General features: G+C 32.7%; 2 protein-coding genes and 1 long non-coding RNA gene across 3 annotated transcripts; all 3 read left to right on the forward strand.

Annotated features, from left to right (window-relative positions):
* The first annotated feature begins 452 nt into the window (after positions 1-452).
* LOC133194813 (uncharacterized) lies at positions 453-4510 on the forward strand. The gene is made up of 3 exons (XR_009722182.1): positions 453-507; positions 1641-1689; positions 4446-4510. It is a non-coding gene; the product is annotated as an uncharacterized LOC133194813 (long non-coding RNA).
* A 676-nt stretch (positions 4511-5186) lies between these two features.
* On the forward strand, positions 5187-8775 carry LOC133195291 (uncharacterized). Its single transcript, XM_061331141.1, has 4 exons — positions 5187-5639; positions 7900-8011; positions 8115-8235; positions 8470-8775. The coding sequence occupies exons 1-4, from the start codon at positions 5312-5314 to the stop codon at positions 8773-8775; spliced, it is 867 nt and encodes a 288-aa protein (XP_061187125.1). The 5' UTR covers positions 5187-5311.
* Positions 8776-14500: 5725 nt separating this feature from the next.
* On the forward strand, positions 14501-21824 carry LOC133195292 (sulfoquinovosidase-like). The gene is made up of 10 exons (XM_061331142.1): positions 14501-14516; positions 14717-14832; positions 15894-16082; positions 16315-16552; positions 17819-18159; positions 18316-18457; positions 18834-19052; positions 19300-19512; positions 19671-19913; positions 21159-21824. Exons 1-10 carry the CDS (start codon positions 14501-14503, stop codon positions 21710-21712), a joined length of 2271 nt encoding a protein of 756 aa, XP_061187126.1. The 3' UTR covers positions 21713-21824.
* Positions 21825-24272: the final 2448 nt, after the last annotated feature.

Raw genomic sequence — 24272 nt, forward strand, 5'->3', positions numbered from 1 at the left:
ATGTGTGTGTGTGTAAGGGTGTGTGTGTGTGTGTATGTGAGGGTGTGTGTGTGTGTGTGTGTGAGGGTGTGAGGGAGGGTGTGTGTATGTGTGTGTGTGTGTTGCACTTCCGCTATTCGCTGCACATTTATTGTTATTTATTTACAAATACAAAGTCAAATGTGCCTCACATGAACTTCACGTGAAAGGATTCACCATTTTTTCTGTTTGTATTTCACTTAAAAAACCAACAAAAAAATTATTCGTTTATGGATAATGTTCATCACGTTGCATATCTAAGGAACTATTTATGAATGATTGTAAGTAAATGGAAGATTATAAGGAAGAAAATGTTTAAGGAAATAATTGAGCACTTTAAGCCATGCTGTGGGCCATTACACCATATAGTTATTATCCCTCTTCTGTTCTATGCACATGTAAATAATTGCACAAGACGAAGTAAGTTTTAAAAGATGCATATTAAAATTGCATCGGCGTTTTACATAGCTGTATGGACTGTATTAGTTTGTAAGTATAAGTTTGTATTATATATAAATTAAGTTTATGTTTTAAAAGGCATAACTTTTATCTATGTCTTTTTATCCCCTTTCTGCAGTAAATCATTCATTTAAAAAAAATCATTAACCACATGAATTATGTTTAAAGAATATTGAGCATCAAGTTCCCAGTCTATAAAAATGTGTCTATGCCAAATCATAACGCTGACATTGAAAATGTTCATAACTGGCAAAATCTCAGATTCCTGATATATACTAGAGATAAAATTGCCAATGCGCCACTCAGAAATTTTATCTGCAAATACATCTGCCTAAGCGACACGAGTAAATCTAAATTTCCGTGTTGCCTATTGTAGTCGAATTTGTAGATGTCTTTATTTCAATACACACCCTCAAATAGCCCTCTTGCGCGCTCACAAATTTCCCGAAGCCGACTGCGCATCTTTTGTGCTCTTAAATAAGGTTGATTGTTACCGATACTGGTCAGAGAGATTGCAACAGGCAGCGATGGTGGCCTTATTTATCAAATAGTATCAAGCAAAATGTCTAACATATCAATGAGTAGTCAATTAAATCTTTGGCATCCATACCCCGTCCATCAAACTTCAGGTTGCCACAATTTTACGGTACAATGTTGCAGCGTTCAATAGTGGTTCAGCAGTGGGGAATGAACTTCCTCTTTGGGCTGCAAATTAGCAAAAATAAAAAAAATGTTTTTGAGAAAAAGAGAAAAATTGTTTTGGGCATTGATTAAAAGATGAGCAATGTGGAAACCTTTACATCTATTACTGTACTTAAAAGTGTTTTTTATCTTCCAAGACTTTTTTAGAATTATTCATTCTATCTAGAACTATTCACTCAGATGATAAAGGCTCATGGGCCTTTTGTTTTTTCCAAGCAGGTCAACTTGTTAAAAAAGTACATGTAGCTCTTGACGAACACATTTAAATGTTTTTAATCACGACGTCAAAAAAGTAGTGTCAAATCACTCTTTCCACATAAGGAAGTAAAATTAAAATCAGTTTACATTCTTTGTTATTTTTAACATTCATACCTTATTTTTTATATTTCCTAGCAATGTAATATATACACTTGTGCATGTGTTTTATAATGTAAGCTTTGTTTATATTCTTATTTTTACAGTTTCTGCAGTCGTCCTAACAGAATTTGATTTGTCTAAAGCACAGAAAGTGTACGTTATGCGAAACATCTGAGTGATAATGATTTCATTTTAATTTAACATGTATATTTTCATGCATTCCAACACCATTTTCTTAATTTAAAAACAAACAAACAAACGAAAAAAATGCGACAAATTTTAGGTCACCTGAGTGACTCAGGTGACCTATTGCTATACGTTTTTGTCTGTCGTGCGTTAACATTTGAACTTTTTCAACTTCTTTTCTAGAACCGCTAAATCAATTTCAACAATTTGGGCATATAGCATCTATGGGTAAAGGGGAACAAAAATTATGAATTTCATGGTCCCTGTCCCCCTGGGGCCTGAGGGGTGGGGCTAAAACCACTATGATTGATGCAATCTTTAAAAATCTTCTTCTTTACACCTGGAATCAAACAGTCAAACTGTTAGAATGATTGTAATAAGCATTGAGCCTTCTACCAAAATTGTGAAATTCATGACCCCAGGATCAGGGGTTTTGGTGCTAGGGCTGGGCTATATAGATCATATAGTGAAAGTGCAATATTTCATTGAAAATTTTCTTTTCTTCTCCTGGGTTTTAAACAAATACAAAGTTATGATGAGGAAGGGTGCTTCTTCCAAAAGTGTGAATTTCGTGGCCCCTGGGCTAGGGGTTCTGGTGTTAGGGTAGGGCTCTAATGATTATATAGTGAAAATGCATTAATTCTTTGAAAATCTTCTTATCTGCTCCTGGGTATTACGCCGATAACTTAAGCACATAGTTATATGATGAGGAAGGGTGCCTCTTCCAAAATTGTGAATTTCATGGCCCTAGCTGGGTCAGGAATTCTAGTGTTAGAGCTGGGCCTCTATTGATTATAAAGTGAAAGTGCGTTAATTCTTTGGAAAATCTTCTACTCTGCTCCTGGGTTTTATTTAAACAAACTAAGTGCAGGGTACGTTATGGTCAGCAAGGATGCTTTTTCCGTAATTATGAAATTTGTGGCCCCGGGGTTTTAAGTTCTGGTGAATGAGGTGGGGGTCTATTGATCAAATACTGAAAAACATAATTTCTTTGAAAATATTCTTTTCTGCTCCTGGTTAAAAAGCAAAGAAACAATACGTGTACAGTAAGAATAAGCAAGAGTGCTTCTTCCAGAATTGTGAGTTTCATAGCCCCTGGGTCAGGGATTCTTGACTTAGGGTGGGGTTCTAATGATTATATATTGAAAATGCATTAAAACTTTAAAAATCTTCTCCTCTGTTCCTGGGTATTAAGCCGATAAATTAAGTACATAGTTATGATGAAGAAGTGTGCCTGTACCAAAATTGTGAATATCATGGCCCCTGGGTCAGGGGTTCTAGGTATGGACGGGGCTCTATTGATTATATAGTGAAAATGCATTCATTCTTTGAAAATGTTCTCCTCTGCTCCTGGGTTTTACTTAAATAAACTAAGTGCATGGTTATGATAAGTAAGGATGCCTCTTTCAAAAATTGTGAAAATCATGGTCCCAGGCTTAGGGGTTCTGGTGAAAGGAGAGGGAGGGCTCTATTGATAATATAGTGAAAATGCATTAATTCTGTTAAATAATCCTGTCTGCTCCTAAGTGTTTAACAGATAAATAAAGTTCATAGTTATGATGAACAAGGGTGCTTCTTACAAAATTTTAAAACTTGTGGTCCCAGGGTCAGAGGTTTTGGTGGGTGTTTAGGGGGAGTTGGGGTTGGGCGGCCTATTGATAATATAGTGAAAATGTGTTAATTCTTTGAAAATCTTCAACTAAGTGCATAGTTATGATGATGAGGGTACCTCTTCCAAATTAGTGAAATTCATTACCCTGGGTCATGGGATTTGGTGTTAGGGTAGTGCTGTGTTGAAACTTTAGTGAAAATGCATTATTTCTTTGAAACTCTTCTCTGCTCCTTGGCATATCGAAGGGAAACAGTGTAAAAGTTTTCATAAGAATGGATATTTTTACCAGATTTTTTAACATACGGACCATTTGGTCAAGTGTTGGGATCCTGACCAGGCTCTATTGATTTGTATTCTTCTGAGGGAAGTTATCCCCCTTTGCCATTCACTTTTGATAATTAATCGGTGTAAATAATGTATTTGAAAAATTAATGGAATAAGAGAATTATGCAAGAAATTTTGTTGTATAGTAAAAAAGTACTTTCATAGTTTTAATGATCAGATAGACTTGTAAATAATAGATGAATAAAAATGAGACAAAAATAACTTATCTTATTAAATGTTCTTCAACGACCAATAAAGGCCAATGTGAGAAGTTACAATGTGTGGGGTTAAAATAGTACAGAATCACTTATAGTTTGTTAATAGTCTGCATGGTGAAAGTGATAAATGAGGGACAGATAAGAACTTAATTTATGAGTTGTTACGAAATACTAGACTAATTATTTCATTGATCCTGATAGTAATATTTCTTTTGCTACTGAGCAACAAATCTTTATCTATCATTTTTTTTTTATACTCTATGGAACTTCAAAATTGTTGTATTATACTCAAGTGACTGTTAAGGCCCTCGGGCCTATTGTTTTAAAAAGCGCTACAGAAATAAGTAGTTGTGTCCTATTTCAATATTATAAAAGGTGACGTCTATGGTGGTACATATTGTGAGGAGCATACTTTCAACAGCATATGGATATTCTAAAGAATGCTATTTCAAAAATATAAAGTCATTTTTGTTCTGGAACTTTATTCTGTTCTTTGTCTTTTAAGGCCTAGCTTCTTAATAAAATTTGATTAAAAAAAACCTAAAGTAACAGTAATCTTTTTTCGCTAGGCATTTTTGCTTGGAAGAAGCGTTCAATTTGTACACCACTTATAATAATGCCAGCAAGTGTGGTCAGTTAAACCATTCCAAAATAGGTAAGTAATATGGATTTACTTTGAAATATATTCGCAGTGTCTTGGTAAATTTCCACCCAATGAGAAAAAAGGAACAAATTGTATCATGATAATATTATCACACATTGTGTAATGAAATTCACGTTTCATTTCCTCATATTTATATAGGTTTCCAGAAAATATCCAAAATAAAAAATAAAAAAATAAAAACTAAACATTTTTGTAGATCTTTTTGGGAAAAAATGCAGCGATGTGTGCAGCATTGTCAATCCCGTGAACTGTTCAAAGGGCACCGAAAAAGAACATCTAGTCCTTAATATCACAACCAAAAATAGCAAAGCTATTATTGGAGACGCTGGAAATTCTTTGCAAACCATTCTTAGAATAACATGCAATGTTTCATTACTGTTGTGGCCTGCTGGTAACAATACATAGCGGAAATTATTTTTTATCAGAAAAAACAAACAAAACATATTCTATAACGTTCCGTAGAAATGATATTGTTTTTATTTTTAGAACCCCATATTGTTTGTTCATACTATATACCTTCAAGAAGAGTTAAATTGGTGGTTTTTTCTATTAGATAATCTCTCATCATCCCCCAAATAATAAACAGATAGATAATTCTAATAAAAATAACAACAATAATAAGATCGTTAATGGAAAAAAATGGAAACAAACGTAAGAAAAAAAAGTTGTAGAACAAGAAAAACTAATGAAATTCCACTTTCAGATGAATATGCCACAAATTCATTTGAGACTCTAAGAACGACAACAGTTTATTCATCGGAAGTCCTGCATATGACATTTCATACAACAATTTCTTCCTTTGAAACCTCGCAAATTAACCCTGATATGATGCTTTCTCCATCTGCAAATCTGCAGCCTACGTCTGATTTGACAGTATTTCCCATTTCTGTACACACAGCGCCATATAGGACGTCTTCTGATGTCCAAAACACTACGCTTTACATGACAATATCTTCATCAGCAACCCTTCATACCTCACCTGATTTGACAATATCATCAGCATCTCCACAAGCTAACACGACATTGTCTTCAACTGCAGTGCAATTTACTACGCCCGATTTGACAATATCGACTCACTGTGGATATGCTAAGTCGATAGGTAGGTGTTTTTCTAGAACCGTATTTACTACTTGGGACATGTACTTCGTCTTTCTCTGATTGATTGTATGCTGTTTAACGTTCCGTTCGAGAATTTTTCACTCATATAGAGACATTCATTATTTGATGCAATAACAATATAGTTAACAGATATTTTGTAGAAAAAAATATGTCTCTCTTTATTTATACCTTATCACCTTATCATTTGATAAATTACCAAGATCCTAAAATTCATACAACATTGAGTAGACATTGTTTGTGAAACAGGAATATGAAAAAAAAATGCCATTATCAATTTTTGCTAGTTTTACTATAAAATTTCCATATTACTTGTATTATCAAATAATTCATATTTCTGGCAATTTATGCTCTTGTTGGAGGAACTGAAAAATTTAACATGAATAAAGTAGTAATTATCAGGTATTCAAATAATTTACCACAAATAATGTAATTTTCCATTGTGAATTATATCTAGTTGTTCTAAATTGATTGATTGATTGATTGTATGTTGTTTAACGTCCCTCTCGAGAATTTTTCACTCATATGGAGACGCCACCACTTGCCGGTGGAGAGCTGCAAATTTTGTCCTATACTCGGCACTTACGGCCATAGCAGTGAGGGATCTTTTTCGTGCCAGCACCTACTGCGACACGGGACCTCGGTTTATACAGTCTCATCCGAAGGACCGGTCTCCACGTCCCACAGTGGGATTCGAACCCGCGACGTAAGGATCAACTCCTTACTTCACGACTCTAGAGCAGACGCTCTAACCACTGCGCCACGCGGGCGACTGTTCTAAATTGACACGGTATCTAAAATAGCCGACAAGAGAAAACGTAATAGAAATGAAATTGTGCAAAGTGCATTTCTTAATTTGTGAATCTTTAATTTATTTCTAACTTTACGTCGAGTTCAAATTTATCTATTTCTGAGTAAAGAAAAAGTGTTCCTGTCATATTTTGTCAGAATGGTATTAAGACGTAATATTTGAAAAGAATCAGCATTGACTGACTATCGGGTATGCTGATCTGAATGCTGACATTTCTTATACATCTTGAGTGAATATTTGGGTGAACATTTTCAAATTTATTTTATTTAGGTCTGACGACACGTTCCTTGATTATCTTTTTTAATATATAATATTATATTAATATAATTATCATTATCTTGTGATTTCTAAACTGTTTTCAAAATGTTTTTTAAAAAATAAATACTCAAAAAATTGTGATAATGACAATTCCAGTGATTTCCAAAAGAGTTATGCATGCATAGGAAACACAATCCTCTGGTATTTTGCACAAATGTCTGGTAAGGTACCTCAATTTCTGGTGAGAAAACTTGTTAAAGTAGTAAAACTTCAGTGACAAATTCTTGAGAAAAATATTATTGAGGAACGTCTGACCCTAAGTATTTTACACAGAATTGGAATGTATTTTATTGTTGTATTATAGGTGAATGGGTAAGCATAAATTGGGGATGGTCTGTTTTAATTTCTTTAACTCTCTCTCCATCTTTTTTTGTCCTTTATACTCAAGAATTTATGAAAAATTTGAACATGCATCAGATATGCTATGATCACAAATAAGAGAACATAAAATTATAACTTAATACTCTGTAATTACTTAGGAAAACATAAAATTAATAGATATTTTATGAACTAACTTACTAGTAACTATTTAGATACGACAACGTCATCAATACCAATTTCGAAAGATAAGCTCTTAAATTTTGATTTAAAGACCTTTCTATCTAAACTTGCATTGCATGTGTGTTTTATCTCAATATATAACAAATGATCAGACCTGGACATTGTGAAGTGAGGATAAAGAAGAGAGAGAGAGAGAGAGTCGATTAGATGCAGGAACCCTTTTTACCCATAAAAGCTGATTGCAAGATATCTTCGAAATATGATTCAGGTTTTGCAAACTGTGTACTAAGGGTTGCAGTGAGAAAAATATATTTGCAGAAACAGCAAATAAAACGTACATATGAGGATTGCTTTTTATATGTGAAAAGTAATTTTATTCAGATAGGAAACATTACAATTGTACTCACAAAAATAATACATGTAACATGGGAAAAGAAATTTGATTAAGATATTAATGATAATATTGGTGGACTTATACTTTCTCTGACTGTCATTCAGTTTATCAGAGAGTTGCTGTCATTCATTCAATGAAAAGAATTATAATTACGATAGTATGGTATATAATATTGTATATCAAACTGCTACATGAGATATTTCTATACAATACGTTTAGAAGCCTCGTATGGGTCTTCTGTTGGAGCTGCGTTTGCTGGTCTAATCTTTGGTATAATAGTCACTTCCGCTGTCTGTGTGGTCCAACACAGAATGCATTGGAGGGCTAAAAAGTAAAGCATATTTCATATTGTAGAATTCAAATTGCGTCGTCTTTTTAAATCAATTTCCCAAATTTAATGTATCTTTGCTTCATTAAATCATTTTCATTCAAAGGGAAAACATAACAGCTGTGTCTCAGGTCATGTATGAAATGGATTCTGTTCAGAATCAACCTGTATCAACGAGGCAGAATGTTCAAAAGACTGATATCTACAATGAAATAAGCGACGAAAACGTAAGTAAATAGTGGTAATGGAGGATCATTGAAATTTTAACTCGTGTGAATTAATCGTAATTTTCCGATTTGAAGTGGTAGATAGTTTTCTAGTTTGAAGCAATATTCGAAATGTCAGTTTTATCTAAGAAATATTGTGTCTTAAGTATGTAAAAGGTTATAAATAAACAAAATTTGTATACATACTGATTTGTACAACCATAGAGTTTTAACATCTCCAACTTGACATTTAAGCATAAATCGAGGATTTTGCAAGTGATGCCAATAGTAAGAGGTATTGGCCAATCGAGTTTGGATTCCAATAAATGTGGTGTTTATAATCATTTGCATGAAGAGTCTCCTGTGAATAACGACAATGGAAATTACGACCACGCTCACTTTTCTGGAAATGAACAAGATGCAGATCCGAATCACTATGGAAAACTAGATAGAGAAGAAATTACTGGAAACTACTCTGTATTACAGAGAGAGAGGTTTGATGTGGTGGATAACACTGAAAATAAATCACGTGAAAATTACTTTGTTCTGGAAAAAAATTAAATTTTGTTCATTTTTTTTGTAACTTTCAGCATTAATATTTACAGAGAATTCTGCTTATCAAAATAAATGTTTACCTTCATCTTCATTTCTCGAAAACATATAGCAATCCCTATTAACTTTAAACTTTAAGCATTGTACTAACGAATTTCGAATCACTGATAAAGTTTTGGACATCCGCATATTGTTTGTTTGCCTTGTTTTTCTTTTATCAAAAATTCAGTGCATTTGATTTGCATAAAGCATTCTAATATACATAAGTATAATTTAATTCTTTTACGGCCATGATTTTGTTGGATTGTAATACTGTTAATACATGTATCTACTAGAGTTGTTAGAAAAGTTCGCGGACAAGTTCCATCTATTGTGAGCACGCTATTTCCATGAATCCACTAAAATTTTGGAAATAATAACAATATGTACTATCGAATAAATATGCAAAGATTTGGTGTTCGACGATGATTTAAAAAAAAAATATTCAGTATATCATTTAGATAAAACATGCTTCACGGAGCATGTCACTTTTTCGCAAGTTAACATTGCATATACATTTTTGTGAAATTAATAATTTCACTGTTATAGCACATGAAGATACATAATATTTCAACTTTCGCTACATTATTTATGAAACGTCATTTGACAAAATTTTCAATTTAATAGGAAGGGTCATGACTGTTTTATCGCTAATCATAGCCGATTAATGCTTAAAAACAAAGCCCAAAATTGCAACGTCATTAAACATCTTGGAGCACCGAGCGATTAAAAAAATTGTGTTTGGAGACAGGAACATGCACAAAAGAGACTAAATTGTTTATAGGTGCTGCTGAGGATTACCTACACGTATCAACGAACAGTGTCCGAATGGAAGTAGCTTTCTTAGAATGGAAGGATAGACACTTTTGATGATCAGATTCTGCAATACCCTAATACTCCGCTTATCGCAAGGACTTTGAACCTAGCTATGAATTTTGCACCGTTTCGACACATGATTGGTGAATTGCGTAGAAATTGATTTTTCAGATCTCACTAATATCCAATACGCTACAAAAGACATATTTTAGGAAAAAAGTAATATGTCTTTCTATAGTTACTCAATTCTTTAGCAGGAAAAAGACGTGAAAAGTCTATAACTGAAAAATATTTTGAATTTTAGAAAGCTGAAATCAGGTTGTCACCTCATCTAACGTCAAAAAACGTCAAGTGATTACTCCCTGAATCTTATGACCGCAAATTGAAAATCATTGTACATTTTCAAAATTTTTGTACATTGACATGATTTTTTTTTTTTTTACATATTTATTATCAAAAGGTAAGAATTCAATCAGACATGCGTCATTCTTCAAAGTACACAATAAATTTTCTGTAAATCAATGTGTCTAACAACCCTCGAAGGTATATAACAATCACTACGATGGCTATATATATCAACAAGTTACAAGCTTTTATTTTTTTCGGATGTGTTTAAATGTTTCAAATGACATGGAATATATACATGTACATGTACGACGGATGTTCATAAAGTTCGTGGACAATGACTTTTTTGTCAAACTAAATGGTCCTAGATATACTTATACCATAATATTTGTCAAGAAAATACAGGTCAGAATAGTTTGATTTTAATTATTTGAACTCATAAATTTGAAGAAAAAAAATTGAGGTCTCTAAAGATCGCAGATAGTGTGCGCGGCCCAGAGTTAAATTACTTTAAACTTTAGAATAGAGTTTTCGGATTAAAATACTAGTAATGAAATACATGTATGTGAAGATAACGAACAGTATTCGAGCTCAAAAGTCCATTAAACATTACAAAATAGGAGCAGAGCAAACACGGATCTATAAGACATCAGAGGTGGGATCACGTGCCATGGAGGAGTGAGCATCCCCTGCCGACCGGTCACACCCGCCGTGTGATCCTTGTCATGATCGGGAAATAACGGAAAGATCCGTCGACAATTCAGTGTGTAAATAATTGCCTAACAATTAATATGAAAAAAGTCAGTCAGCATTTGACTTAATGATAGATTGTATTTGCTGACTAGGTATAATAATTTTCAGCATAAAACAAGTTAAAGTTTAACAAAAAAAATTCAATGTGTCTCAAATAAAGTGTCAGTCGTCATTTGTTTGATATCTTAAGTATCGATTATTGGCAAGATAGTGAAAATATTAAGAAAAACCGCAAGTGACATATGCAGGTGTTCTAAAATTGACAAATTCAGTTCAGTTTGTTAAAAAGAATTTGCAACAGTGATTATTCTTGTATATTAAAGCTTGCACTTAGCTGTTAGGCCAACTGTCCGCGTTCAATAGAGCTGGATGTCTACCACCTTCCTGCTAGATCAGCCACTAAGATCTTAAACGAAACCCTGTTCATCATTTAACGTCCTCGATATAGAAAATCTAATTTTAAGAAAAATAAAAGAGGGAGAGCTTTGTAAAAATACTTGCTTTTCATTAATCTAAACTTGAAACAATAACATTTGTTAAATAAACTAACAGGATAAGGGATTTGGTGAATTACCTTCAAATGTAATCGATTAACGTACAACATTTTATAACTTTGGGTTTTAAAAGAAAGTGATTACAAGCTGATTGCATCCATTTTTATGTAATGTATTCTACATAAGAATAATTTTCTATTTTGTAATCATGGTAACTTGTAATTACTCTCGATAGCATAAAATTTTAAAAATTTTAAAATTTTAGAAAATCTACTTAATAGTTAAATTATAGGAATTTTTAAGAATATTTTTTTAGAGGACAAGTTCTATAATCAGATTTCATTTACACATTTTTATTAATATTTAATTTTCATCATTAACATTTGAAATGTATAATTGGGACAAAGTTTTGGTGTACATGTCTGTATATGTTTAAGTTAAGTACTTTATCTAATCATGTTATCCATTTTATATTCATAATTCCCTTTCCAAGGAGGAAATTCTTCAAAATCATAAGTCAGTTTTAAATAATTTCAATATTCCCAACAATCAAATCGATTTTACATTAACATACTTATACTTATGAAGTGGTTTTTGTCAAGTTCTACTAAGCTTCTTTCTTTACTCCTCAATAAAAGATGTTAGTAATAAATATTAACAGCTGTGAAGGAGAAACTTCAGGAGTACTGTACAACAATATTCGAGAAGTGATATAGATCAGATGTGGATACTAAAAAACTCACAGAAAGCTGTTCCGTTTTTTCAATAAAAATGGAACTCGTTAATTTACTTACCTTGTCGTTTGTTATTTGCAAAATTATTTTGTTAAAAGAATTTTGATTGTACACACAAATAATCCGAAATAGAAATTTAAAACAGATTCTTTGAGTTCCTTATTGACAATATCTATGTAGTTTTCGGAGATCAAATCTTCCAACAATCTGTTGGAATTCCCAGGTGTACTTATTGCGACCTATTATTGGCAGATATTTTTTTTTTGTAGTCCTATGAAGCAGAATTTTTTAAACTTCTTAATGAAAAGAAAAAGTCTCTCGATGTGGCCTTCGATCCAACATTTAGATATATCGACGAGGTTTTATTAATTAATAACTATCCTTTGCATTCCTTCTTTGATTCGATAGATCCCTTTGATTTAGAAATAAAAAAATACCACATAGTCTGACACATCTGTTTCATATTTGGATATTTTACTAGAAAAAGACGCAAATGGTAACCGAACAACAAAACTTTATGATAAACGTGACTTCAACTTTCCTATCGTCAAATTCCTTTATTTTGTAGCAATATACCATTATCACATGTATGCGGAGTTGATGTCTCCCAGTTGATTTGATATGCAAGAGCATGCTCTACGTACGATCGACAATTTCTAAAACGAGGCAAGCTATTGACTAATAAGTGGATGAAAGAAGAATATCAACAGTCTCATTTAAAGTCGACATTTCGCAAATCCTTTGGTCGACACAATGGCCTTGTCAGCAAATACAATCTAATATTAAGTCGAATGTTGACTGATGTTTATCAGAGAAATTGTTAGGCAAATATTTTCACACTGAGTTGTCTACGGATTTTTTTCCGATTGCCAAATCATATAACAAGGGGTACACGACGGGCATGACCAATCCATAGAAGATACTTACTCCTCCATGGCACCTGATCCCACTTCTGATGCTTGTAGAGGTCTGTGTTTTGCTCTGCTCCAAATTTGTATTGTTTCAATGGACCTTTGAGCTTGATTACTATTCGTTATCTTCATATATCACCCTGTTTCATATAAATAAAAGAAACAAAAATTTAACAATTTAGTAAATTAGTTTTATAAAGATTCACAAAATTGTTATGCAATGCCATGCATGAAATTGATTATGTTGACATACCTTTTTGATAAACATTTTAAACTACAAATTGATAGATTTTTTACCACAATTATTACTTTGCTTGACTGGACAGACTTGAAAGTTCAGTAATGTTATGGCCCAAGGATAATCCAAAGCTTATTATGTAAGTACATATAAAACTAAATTGTGATTCATACTTGTTACACATCAGTAAGGTACATCGAAATAAAACTTTATTCATAAAGGTAAAAGTTATAGCAATGTATTACTTCTTCAATGTTTATGAAGTTCAACCTAAATTGGTACATACACCATATTCATTCAACTAAATTAAAATTAATTAAGAGCTACACCTGTAAATTTAGTGCTATATTTATTTTATAAAAGTAGACATACTTTACTATGTAATACGAAAGAAAATATGGCTTTAAGCATATATTTATTCATTGAAAATAGGTTTTGTATTTCTTTTACCATTGTAATGATAAGAAATGTAATCGAAAAGTTATCATGATTACATAATTTTTAAAATACTTGATAAAATTAGAATTAATTCTACTAAAAACACAAAGGAATACTTAATACTCGTGATTACACGGGAAAATGTAATTGATTAGAGCTGATTATAATTACTGATTACGATTACACCATCTCTCTTGTTCTGTGCAAACAAAATATGTGTACAGTTATATTTTAAATGAGTTAGCACTGAGTATACTGCTATCACCAAGTCCGGCTAACATACGACTTTTCTTCTGCCTTTCCAAACATAAGTCTTTCGTACTTTGCCATATGTCAGAACACAGAAAAGTTCACTGGTTTCTTTCTTCAATGTGTATATAAGTTTATTTATTTCCCATGGTTATTTCTTCAGTTATAAGGTATATATATATATATATATATATATATATATATATATATATATATATATATATATATATATATATATATATATATATATATATATATATATATATATATATATATATATATATATACATATCTCTTACATCTACAACATTTGATTTGAAAGACAAACTGTGTGGACTATACACATATCATAACAAAATTATTTTATTCAATAAATACAAAACTTTCTATGAATGTTAGTTTGAATGTTAGTTTCAAGCCTTCTAATAATATGTTGCACAGGTAAAGTTAAGAAATAGTAGTAAAGTGAACAAGGTCACCTATAGACAGTCTTTCAAGTGTACATGTGTATGTCCTTTTTTAAATTAAAGCTTAAATATTTCTCCAAATCAAATCCATTAATGAATAAATAAAACACTTTACGTTATTTCTGTATCTAAACGACGATAAAGAACAAAAATAATCAAAGAAAGTAAATATTGGAGCCTTGACTATGTGATTGATAACGCTGGATAACAGGAGACACACATTGGTCCATTGACAAACCGGTGACTAATCATGGCCCGTCGTTTGGGTAAGTAAAACATTTTTAACATAATGTATGGAAAAAGGCGATTGCTATCTAAATCTATCCTTTCATTGTATATATTTCATGTAATACTAATATGTTTTCTTCAGGGGCCCACCTCCTTATTTCCTTTTGAAGTCTTGTCAATGTTCAACAATATTTGATATAATTATGAGTATGACTTATTGGGTAGTGGTCTTTTTCAGATCTTGGGGTTCTATTATGTAGCCTTCTGTATGTGACGTCGGTGTCGTCTGCTGCAAAGCAGTACATAATTACGGACAGCGGAGGATCACTGCAGATCCAAATCAACAGAATCACGGTAGGAGAATATTAGTGAATAAATGTACATCGTGAAGGAAGCAATGTGCGTTTTTGCAAATCCTTAATATTATTGACTTAATTTAAAATTTGCGGCAATTTTCAAGCAATACTGCAACTTGTTTAACTCGACTTCAACAAACATAATTTTGCGTAAAGTGCATTTGTAACATAGCATAAATTACTATAGTCAACAATAATTCACTAAATTTAAGTATAGATTGTTAAGGTAGTTGTATATGCTTATTTTACTTAAATACTTCAGAATTTTCTTTGATATTTGATACTTTGAGACTTTACTTTGAGACCCATTTCAATAGTAAAGATATGCTCATCTTTAAAAGTAATAGTCAATTATAGCGGTACTGGGGAAACAATCTTATAGGGATAAGAAAAATTATAGAAATCGAAATATCCTGGGCGATTCCTTCTACCTAACAATTTAACATCAAGTGATTTGGAGAGCAAAACAAACTTTTACCTGGACGGACAAGGCAATCAGTTTTAAATATAGGTGAACTTGTAATTGTGAATGTGTCTCAAGGTTAAGGAAATCTGATTTGATCGTATATAACCTAGTGTAAATAAATGTGTGTAGTGATAATGTTATCATACAGTGTATGATTTGTAACTGGTGAAAGAAAATGCACTATTTGACCAATTTTGGCAATGCGATAAAAACACAGTAAAACTTCATTTTCTATTTTCTAAAATTCAAAGGTCACCAGAGAGAATGTTTTAATTTTTTGGTAGTTAAATATGAAAGCAAAGCAAGGAAAAGAAACTTTCATGCACCACCCCTGGTTAAGTATGCCAGTTATAAGCAGTTTACTTGCTCCAGCAATTGTATATACAGTGGACCCCTGTATAGAAAAGTCAGAAAAATTTTTTTTTTTTTTGGTCTTTCAGAGCGTGTGCTATCACATTAGTATGTCAGTCAAAAATATCGGAAAAAATGTTCGCAACTTAATTGTTCATGTTTGCAACAGCATTGGTTTTATTTTATAGTTAATAGTACATATAGTTTTGATACACCATAACGTGTTAATTTCTCCTTTCCAGGTTTTGAACCATACATTGTTATCTCCTTCGTTTTACGTTGGACAAGGAAAGACTATATTTCTGGAAGCTCTAGGAAATTTCCATGTCAGAAACTATATAAAGGAAAGAATAGCTCTCAGGAGATTCTCCAAAATACAAAACACTACCACCTCCGACGTCTACAACTTCACGGATGGAGGGATCTATTCTGTAACATTAATTATATATACTCTTTCACTTGTACCATTATCAAATCTTGCTAACTGATGATAAATGCATAATCAACATTGCTATATGTCTACATTATATTAAATTAACCATTGTAGCTATATCATTATGAATGCAATAAATTCAACCAAAATCTCTGGTAAAAGTTCTTTGAAGAAAAGATTTAGTAAAAATTGTGGTTCCGTTGTACTAAACTCTATATACTTCAATTCAGGTTCAAGTGACGTTCGAAACCAAGCTTAACCAGGATGTGGTTGTATCGTTCAAAAACACTGGACAGACTTACACACACAGTTGGGTCGTACTAGCAGCTTCTCCGACTGACAAAATTTATGGGGGAGGGGAGCAGTTTACTCACCTTAATCTTAGAGAAAGGACGTACAACTCCCTAGAGTTGTTCACAGTACTCAGATCGGATGACCTGACATACCCAATATGGACAAGAGAGCAAGGTATATTGATGAAAAGTATTTTCATTTAAATAAGGTGGCTTTTCACCCATTAACCCGCCCACAATTCGGGAGTTGGGGTGGGTATAATTTTGATTATGGAAAAACAAGAAAAACTAATCTGATATATTTGAAATATTTAAACATGTTAAATGAATATGTATTTGGAATAAATGTTTTTAAAGTATGTCAAGTTTAAAGTGTTAATTAACTATATTGTTCCATAGGAGGTTTGTGATTTTAAATTTTGTAATTATCAGAATTGCCAAAAAATTTTAAAAGAAGAAAAAAGCACAATTGTTTGAGGTTTTAAATTTTATCATTACCATATTTGCCAAATCTTTCGAAAATAAGAAAAACACATTGTTCGTCAAATATTTTATTCTGTCGAAATATACACAAAGTTAAGAACATGCAACTAAAAAAAAAAAGAAAAAAATCGGGAAAAAAAATGCAAACAGTCTGTTAAATTAACTCGCTCATTGAATAAAGAAACTTGAAAATATTTTCATTATAGTCCAAATCTGTATTTCTTATTATAATATAATATAGATATGCTTACTCGTTTAATTTATGTTACTCAGATTAACCTATTACAGTATTTATTTTCCGTTGATACAAGTTAATTCTGATGTCCTAATTGACAATAATATTGTGGGAGTTGTACGAGATAAAAACAGATTGATTAACTACAAATCAGCAGCTAAATAACTTATCTCTAAGTACAAACACAACTGTGTACTTAACTTCATAAGTTCGAGTTAACACGATCTCGGTTTACGGATCAAACACTGAACTGAAATTCCCATCTAAGATAAACCACTGTCCAATCAATAAGTGTGTCATAATGAACTTATGTATTTTAGGCTATATGAAATTATCAGTCAAAAGATGCAACGATTTTACAAGTATAATCATATATGATAGATGCATATTTCATATCTTACACTGTAATCAATTTTGGTGTAAATATAAATGATTTAGTAAACAAAATTATCACGTAAATATAAAATTATTGAAGATTACTTATCTATTACAAATGAAGTGTTTTAAAAAGTATAATAACAAAAATGCAAAACATTGTACGTATAAAAACAAGAATAGCTATATCTTTGAGCAAGGATATATAATCTTTACACGTGCACGTATGTTCAATGAATGTAACAATTTATGATTAATGTGAAAATTTAATATAGATATCTTATTAAGTTTTTGTTATGCAAAAGCTATCTTCCCAGAATATTAATTTTTCCTGTTCTATATCATCAGGTGTAGGAAGAGACAAAAGCACTAACACAACCTTCTTCGCTGACCTCCAGTCCGGCGGTGGGGGAAACTTTGCCACCACTTACTTTCCTCAGCCCACCTTTATAACCTCCAAGAAATATTACTTTCACTTCACTTCTACCAGATACATAGTGTTCGACTTCAGTGTCCCCACTTCTCATGAAGTCTTTATCAATGGAGACTTTGGTGACATTTACTTCAAATCTGCATCCTCTTTTAAACCTTTGGTTGGAAGTCTTTCATCAGTATTTGGACGAATGCCAAAATTACCCCTTTGGATTTATGATGGAATTATAATGGGCGTACAAGGAGGAACAAAAATTGCAAGTTTTTATGAACTTAATTCATCCCTGAAAAGCCAAATGACTTCTCTCGTACTGTACAATTTATTTTCTCTTTAGAACGTTTCAAAATCGTCATTTAAGGAAGAACATGAAGGAACTGTTTGAGGATTGTTTTTTTACTGTCCTTTTTGACAGATGATGGAAAGGTACCAGCAAGCAAAAGCTCAAGGAGTGAATGTCCGTGGTCTATGGATTCAAGACTGGTCTGGAATTATCAACACGTCGTTCGGTCAAAGAGTATTCTGGAACTGGCAATGGAACGCCACAAGATATCCAGGTAATCAAACTTACATCAATAACACACAACATAATGAAGCTTCAGCTGAGGAACAATCGAATTTAACCGGGTAAATTTCACACTTTCGGCCGATATGTATAGATAATGACTCTTCATTAGAGATTTAAGGAGGTACCTTCTACACTGATCAAAATATTTGATGATCAGTTACTTTTAATAGTAAATTTAAGTATCATTACTTTCACATTCACTTGATCGCGTATTCCCAAAAAATCAGAACGCTTTACACCATTGCATGTGCCAATTCCACGTGCCAGTACATGTGTTGATTAGTATGTTTTACTAAGTGAATGGTATGACAAAGAAATAATGGCAAGTTCTTAGCTAGAGGTTAAAAACTATGTTGAAATTATAGGTTTGGACGAAACGATCAAAGAACTGAAAAAAGACGGCGTACGAATAACAGTTTACATGAATCCCAATCTTAACAACCAAGGCCCACTTTTCAAGGCAGCGGAGAGCAATGGTTACCTTGTGAAGAATAAGACCGACCAGACATATTTGTTCAATTTTGGAGAATTTTTCTGTGGGATTGTGGATTTAACTAATCCTGACGCATACAACTGGTATAAAGGTAAGGATGTCTCTGAAAAAAATTGAACTTAACTTTCATGACATATGCTTCTTGTGCAATTATTAGTTAAACTTTACTAATGCGTTTTAATTAGTAAATTTTAAATGATATATGTTTTAAATAAGCATGAATAGATGTGAAACCATACAAACAGCTTTGTAAATACACATGGATTATTTCTAATTTTATACTGTCAATTCACATATCACATGATAAATTGAGATTGCAATTCCATTTGCCCTGTTAGGTATTATCAAGAAAAACATAATACAGCTCGGGATTGGCGGATGGATGGCAGACTTTGGAGAATATCTTCCTGTCGATGCAAAATTAAAGGGAGGGTCGGGTGAATTATTCCACAACCAGTGGCCTGTTCTTTGGGCCAAGTTAAACCGTGAAGCGGTCCAAGAATCTGGAAAAGAAGAAGATGTGGTATTCTGGATGAGGGCTGGTCATACTGGTAAACGGAAATATTGAAATGATAATTTTCATGCTGACCATAAGAACATAACCATGATCACCATAATCAAGTAGCATTCAATTAATTCCTTCTGCAATAGTTAATTTGTATTTTGGATAATGTATCAAGTTTACTCTATTATAACTGTTATTATCAAGGTACTTCTAACTACACTACTCTAATGTGGGTTGGGGACCAAAACGTTGACTGGAGCACAGGAGACGGCCTTCCGTCTGTTATTCCCTCTGCTTTGTCCTCTGGGTTGTGTGGCATTGGTATGACTCACATGGACATTGGTCTGTATACCACGTTTGGAGCGTTGGGGTTAAGGCGATCTGCAGAGCTGCTTCTAAGGTCTGCAGAGATGGCCGTCTTCTCCCCTGTGATGAGGACACACGAAGGTATTTATATATTTAAGTGTAGCATCTTTCTGTTTTGAATCTGTTGTTGTGGGACATTCTTGCAGACAATCTTCTAGTAGTATGACTATATTTATGGCATCGTGATTAAATAACATTTAACTAACGTATTTTTTGAAACTTACACTTTGTATCATGCAGATATTTTAACATGATGAATTAAATAGAAAGTAAAGAGCTATTATATAGAGTTGTGTAATGAATCATTCCAATAACAAAATCAATCTGTAGGAATTCCTAAAGGTACTAATTGCGCCCTTATTAGCAGACCTATTTTTGTATTCATATGAGGCAGAATTTATTAAGAAACTTCTACATGAAAAGAAGGTCTCTTACTGTGGCCTTCAGTTCAAAATTTAGATATGTCTCCGAAGTTTTATCAATTTACAATAAAATTATTAATTTTCATTCTTATGTTGATTCGGTATATCCCTTTGAACTCGAAATAAAAGATACCACAGAGTCTAACACATCTGTTTCATATTTAGTAATTTTACCAGAAAAAGACGTTAATGGTAACCTAACAACAAAACTTTATGAAAACGTGATGACTTCAACTTCTTAATCGTCAACTTCCCTTAAAAGATATATCAGATTCTGTCACATCTGTTTCATATTTGGATATTTTACTAGAAAAAGATGTTAATGGTAACCTTACAACAAAATTTTATGATAAACGTGATAACCAACTTTTCCCTTATTTAATAATAAACCATTGTCACCTGCATATGGAGTTTATATATATCTCTCAGATGATTCGATACGCAAGAGCATAATCTACGTAGGAACAATTTCTAAAACGAGGCAATCAATTGACAAGTTGATAAAACAAAAATATCAACAGTTTTGTTTAAGGTTAATATTTCGCAAATTCTATAGTCGATACAATGACCTTGTCAGCAAATACAATCTATCATTAAGTCGAATGCTTACTGATTTTGCATACAAATTGTTAGGCCGATATTTAAACACTGAATTGTCTGTTTCGTTTGCCAAATCATGACAAGTAGTACACGGCGGGTGTGACCGGTCGGCAGGGAATGCTTACTCCTCCATGGCACCTCATCCAACCTCTGAATTTTTAGAAGTCCGTGTTTCCTCTGCTCCAAATATGTAGTGTTTCAATGGACTTTTGAGCTTGATTGCCGTTCGTTATCTTAATATTTCACTTTATTATTGAAATTTGGACGAAACTTTGCTATACATGAATTTTTAATTTGTTGTCAGGAAACCAGCCAGCGTACAACGTTCAGATGTATAGTTCGGATATAATTCTCCGCCAGTTTAAACGCCTTGTTGACATGCATAAGGCCCTGTCTAACTACACATCTGCCGCCATGGATGAGTACGTCAGTTCCGGTGTAGCCGTCCAAAGACCCTTATTTCTAATGTACCCGGATGATGTGAAAACATATGATCTGAAATATCAATATATGTTCGGTTCAGACATCTTAGTGGCTCCAGTGATTCAACCTAATGTTCAAAAACAAAATGTTTATCTTCCAAACGATAAGTGGATTTATTTATGGAATAAAACGGATGTGAATCCAGGGGCAGTAACTGTGAATGCGCCTGTTGGATTACCTCCCGTGTTTGTTCGTAAAAACAGTTCATTCCTCAATGACATTCTGTCTCTGGCATCGTATGAACTTATTCCTTTCAATCCGTCCAAATCTAAACCGTCACAAGTTTCCAATAACTCACCGCTCACAGACTTCTTGTCTTCTGTGATATTAGTCGCATTTTGTACTTGTGTTGCATTAAGAAGTATTCACGTGTAAAATGTACGTTTAATACGAAGATTTTTACGCATAAGAAATGGAATATGTAGTCTGAAAGTAAAAAGGGGAGCAAAGGTGAAGACGGTCAATCTTTTTTTAGGGGTGGGGGGTTAATGATTTATATCTACAATCCTTCCTTCAACAGCACATGTTATCATTAGTGGCATATGGGTAATTATTGGTACAGTGTATACCAAAACTCTATCCATATATATAGTGCGAAAATTGATGTATACTGCAGTGTTTATATAGTAATGCATAATTGTCCACAAGCCGTTCTGTAACAGATGCTTTTGTATTGTATGTAAAAAAATAATAAAGTTGTTTGTAAATGTTGTTATTTGTTGAAAGCATAGTGCAACATTTAACTCCGGACAACATCAGTCCTGAATTGTAGAGGAACCACAAAACTAAATAACCTAAAAAAAAAAAAATACCAGTAAAATCTTTATTCAGTGTAAAAGTGTTGTTTCTTAATCCCATGGACAAAATTTGCCCATTTTTTATGAATAAGGGATAAATTTCACATTAAAAAAATATGGGAGATTATCTACTGTATTGAGTATATGGGAGATTTATCCCCATTCTGAATAATTAATGGGATTTTTTAGCTTCTATGGGAAAAAATCTGGAGGCAGACGTTAAAAGAATGGACAAGAACTGCATGGAAGGAGGTAGAAAGCATTGCTCAGGATAGAGGGGCCTGGAGGAATCTTGTTAGCGGCCTATGCCCCAAAAGGGGTAGCAGGCATAAGTAAGTAGTAAGTATGGGAAAAATCCCATAGGATACATTTTCTTCCATAGGATATTGATGAGGTATTGGTTACGAGAAGAAATCCCACCATTATCCTATGGGATTTCATGATTGCAGGTATAATATCTTTTTACCTAGAAGATAATCAGGTGTAAACTTTGGTCCATGTCTAAAGATTAAAAAAAAATCCCACCAGATGACATACATGGTTTACACGTATCTTCAAAAAAGTGGTTAGCAAAAGTCCGGACTGATGTCGTGTCCGGAGTTAAACATTCTTTCTAAGTCGATTTGGAGAGATGAGCCTCCAAATCGAAGAAGTTGTGTCCGTTTTCTATTGATTGAACGCGTGGTGATGACTGACAGACACATCAACATTTAGGAAAATCATCACTATAGGGGATAAAACCATAAAAAAGAAATAAATTAATGCTTTAGAATCCAAAAATAGGTGCTGAATTGGGTGTGGTATTTTTCCAACATGACAGCTTTCGTCCCTTGTATGGTTTATGTGTATAGGTGTGGTACGTTTTTTTAAGATAGTGTTTCTTGTCTGAAAGTGTCAGAATCTTTATTGTAACAACTTTTTAAGTGTATTGAAAGTCGATTCAAAATTTTATCAATTTATTTTATATTTAACAATCAGAAAGACAAGCCCCTATGAAAAAGAAGACCTTGAATCGACACTTTGTCAAAAAGGATTAAAACTATCAAATGGATGTTGAAATCTCGCAATAAGCGACTGAGGAGCAATATGAAAACAATCTATCCCTCTGTCTTCAGTAATTCAGAAGTGGAAAAAGAATTAAATAGATTATACGATCAGTATGTACTGGTTCCCGCTGTCAAAGAAAGTATAACAACATTGTCTTTGTTTGTAAGGCTTATAATCATTTTAATTGTATTTTAGAGGAAATGTGATTTAATTCTACAAGTGGTAATCCAACTAATACACATAGTACCCTTTCTAAGGAGGAAATTCTTCAAAATCACATTTCAGTTTTAAACATTTTAGTATTCCCAACAATCAAAATGTATTTGAATTACCATACCTATACTGCATTCCTACACTTGATAAAAATCCCTACAAAGATACGTAGAGGGTTCCAGTAAACTTTCTACCAAGCCTCTTTCTTGACTCCTCGCTAAAATATTAACAGCATGGAAGGAGAAACTTTAGGATTACAGTACAACAATATATTCAAGAAGAGGTGTCAATCAGATGTGGATACTTAAAAACTCCAAGGAACTTTTAGAAAATTTGAAATAAAATTTTACCAAAATCAATAACGTCAAAACGTACGACTTTTCAAAACTTTATACAACCATTCCCCACAATAGATTATAGTCCATGCTTTTTGGCCTCATAGAAAGCTGCTTTTCAATAAAAGTGGAACCCGTAAATTTACTTATTTTTTTCATTGGTTATTTGCTAAATTATTTTGTTAACAAACATTCTGATTGTACACACAAGTACTCTGAGGTAGATATTAAGGAAGAGATTGCAAGGGTCCATGAAAAAAATCCGCTCTATGAATTTTTCTCATTTTTACATATAATTTGCCTTACGTTAATGGTATCATAATATGAAAATGTCAACCATGGTCATCAGGGTTATAAAGAAGATATGGTTGCAATGGTAACCACCGTATTTCAATATTTTGATATTTATGTAGTGAAATTTTAAGTATGCCATACAGGTATCAAAATTGAAACAAATTAAATAATTTTCACCAGATGTTAAATAATATGCTATATATTCATTGAAAATAAAAATTGTATCGGAAACTATTGATAGATATAGTA

This window comes from Saccostrea echinata, unplaced genomic scaffold (assembly GCF_033153115.1).
Source record: "Saccostrea echinata isolate AGI-Se365-2 ecotype Australia unplaced genomic scaffold, CSIRO_AGI_Sech_v1 ptg000029l, whole genome shotgun sequence".
Lineage (NCBI taxonomy): Eukaryota > Metazoa > Mollusca > Bivalvia > Ostreida > Ostreidae > Saccostrea > Saccostrea echinata.